General features: G+C 40.9%; 1 protein-coding gene across 1 annotated transcript; it reads right to left on the bottom strand.

Annotated features, from left to right (window-relative positions):
• Nucleotides 1-280: 280 nt before the first annotated feature.
• Nucleotides 281-1,531, bottom strand: LOC140225537 (uncharacterized). The gene has a single exon (XM_072304741.1). It carries the CDS (start codon nucleotides 1,529-1,531, stop codon nucleotides 281-283), a length of 1,251 nt encoding a protein of 416 aa, XP_072160842.1.
• Between the last annotated feature and the right edge of the window lie 841 nt (nucleotides 1,532-2,372).

Here is a 2,372-nt window from a genome sequence, read left to right as displayed (position 1 = left end):
TACGTAAGGAAAAAAGCCGATTCCCTTAACTCTCTTCAATATGTCCGCTAAGTAACTGTATTTCGGTTGATCCGTTGTTTTAGAGAATAGATAGACGTTCTCAAACTTCACTCCATTCTTATCGACAAGCAAAGAGAGCATGAGGTTTGTTTTTCCACAATTACTTGGTCCAACGATCAGTCCTCTGATAACATTCGGTAACAAGTTGCTATGTCTCTTCTTCTTCAAACAACCACCCTCAAACTCGAACTTTCGGATGGGTAAGCGAATTTTTTGTCTTTCAACCTTCATGTTTTCTAATGATGCTAGTCAAAGGACTGTACTCGAAAACACTATCATGAATAAGTATACAAAACGCTGTTGTGTGCTCAGGAAAATTATTGTTTGATTCGAAGTTGAGTTTCACGTCAATCGGACCGTGCTGCAAAGACTCACGTTGTCTGGAACAATCGATGATGAAAAGTGGAGCTTTATTCTTGAAGTTTTCAATGTCTAGAAGTGGAGTCGGATCAGGTAAAGCGTTGAAGGTCGAAGAGAAACTGCAGTAAGCGTGGTAGAATATATTGTAATCATGCTTGGTGAAGGATTGGTTCACATCTTCATACGGATATGCCTCGTTATTCAGAAGTAGCTTTATATTCCTCAGATTGCAGTGATCAAACTTGCTCACATCCTTGAGTTGATTTCCACTCCGATTCGTTTGAAAGAATACAATGGCATACCTTGGCTTTTCCAATTGTGTTGTTGTCTTGATGGTCCAGGTGTGTTTAGTTGTTTGAGGTAAAAGAGGGTATTGATAAAGGTCCCATGCACGGAAAGCAACGATGAGAGGTTTGTCTTTCTCGATGAGTTTCAAAAATGTCAATCTTTGACCATCATCCACACTCACGATGGGTAAACGATATTGCATGCGTTCCAAGGTTAGAGTATAATTTTCAGCTGCCGAGCTGAACACTGCGTCATTGTTTGTCCTCGAGCGGGTGAGTAGAATTTCGATTTTCGGATTCACAAGCACTTGTCGTAGATCCTCTCCCAAACCAAAGAGAACTCTGAAGGGAATAATGACGTTATGAAATCTACCGTCAGCATCCAATGGGATATCCTTCTCCCATCCCATTACTTGTAAATGTCGAGAATCCCATTCGTTGAAGGTGGAGTATATCTTGGGAATGCATGTCAAGCCCGGCTCGGATACTGACTCCACAGTTTGATTGTCTATTCGTACCTCAGCCCTATTGAAGAGATACAAAATTCCTCCGTTCGTAAGTTTTGTCCTCTGAGCAGCTTTTGTGACTTGTTTCTCAGCGGTAGTAGCTGTAGCAGCAACAGTTTCTTCCACCGTGATCCTACCACTGATCAAGAAATAACTTCGATGCAGCAAAGGTAAGTAGTCTGACTGATTGATGGCGAAATGAATTATATCGTTGTTGGAGAGAGCGTTTGGATTTGTTGGATTAAAAGTTTGCTCGCTGATTTTTGTGATGGAAGTATCCAAAACCGGTCCGTTTTGAACTTGAAGAATGTCGCTCATTTTTAACTTTGTATCCAAGACGTTTCAGAATTGCTCGACTTTTTGGACTTATCCTCCTGACGATCGTCGGAGAAGTGAATGAGGAGCGAACGTGATTCCTCTTTTTATATTTATCGAATTCAAATCCCATCCTCCTTAAGATGTAATCCAACGGTTATGGTCTCACCACGAAAGTTCAAGAGTCGACCGTCTTGATCTGTGATCGACAAGGAGATATTATCGATTTGCTTCCTCTTCACAGGTAAATATAGAATGTTGTGCGGGATTTCGATAATCTTGAAACCTGGAGAAGTAACAGGAGCGAATTGGTAGATGGCGTGACTTTCCCTCTCGTTTATGTAAGCACCAGATACGATGTTACAATCGATTATGATCACATTCAGTTTTACGATATCCACAGGTTGAGTTGAAGAATGTAGAATGTTCGCAGCGAGCTTTTCGTGACCGAATCCTAATAGACGACCAATGCTTCCTGGTTTTGTAAAGTCTATCTCCTTACTACCTTGAATCTCGCAACGAAGAGTGTTGTGGTTCGCCTTGAGAGAAATCTCGTTCCTTAACTTCTGCTTCAGATAGTTTTCTATATCCTCAATCTCGTAAGATCCAGTAGGAATTACAATAGTTTCTTCTCCGAAGTGAAATAGATTGTTCCCTTCTTCGATATTGGGTACAGAGTTGTAGACGACGAAGTGAGTCAATCCGATGGAATAATTTCGGTTTTCATTCAATTCAATAGGAGGAAAATAACGATGTGAAAGAATAGACTCTTTTCCGGTGAGTGTAAATGATCGAGTAGACATGCTGACTCGAGCGTTGGTTATCTAATGAGAGGCTTCTTCAT

The sequence above is a fragment of the Bemisia tabaci genome, chromosome 9 (assembly GCF_918797505.1).
Source record: "Bemisia tabaci chromosome 9, PGI_BMITA_v3".
Lineage (NCBI taxonomy): Eukaryota > Metazoa > Arthropoda > Insecta > Hemiptera > Aleyrodidae > Bemisia > Bemisia tabaci.
The sequence above is the reverse complement of the archived record's forward strand: the minus strand, read 5'-3'. Positions and strand labels throughout refer to the sequence as shown.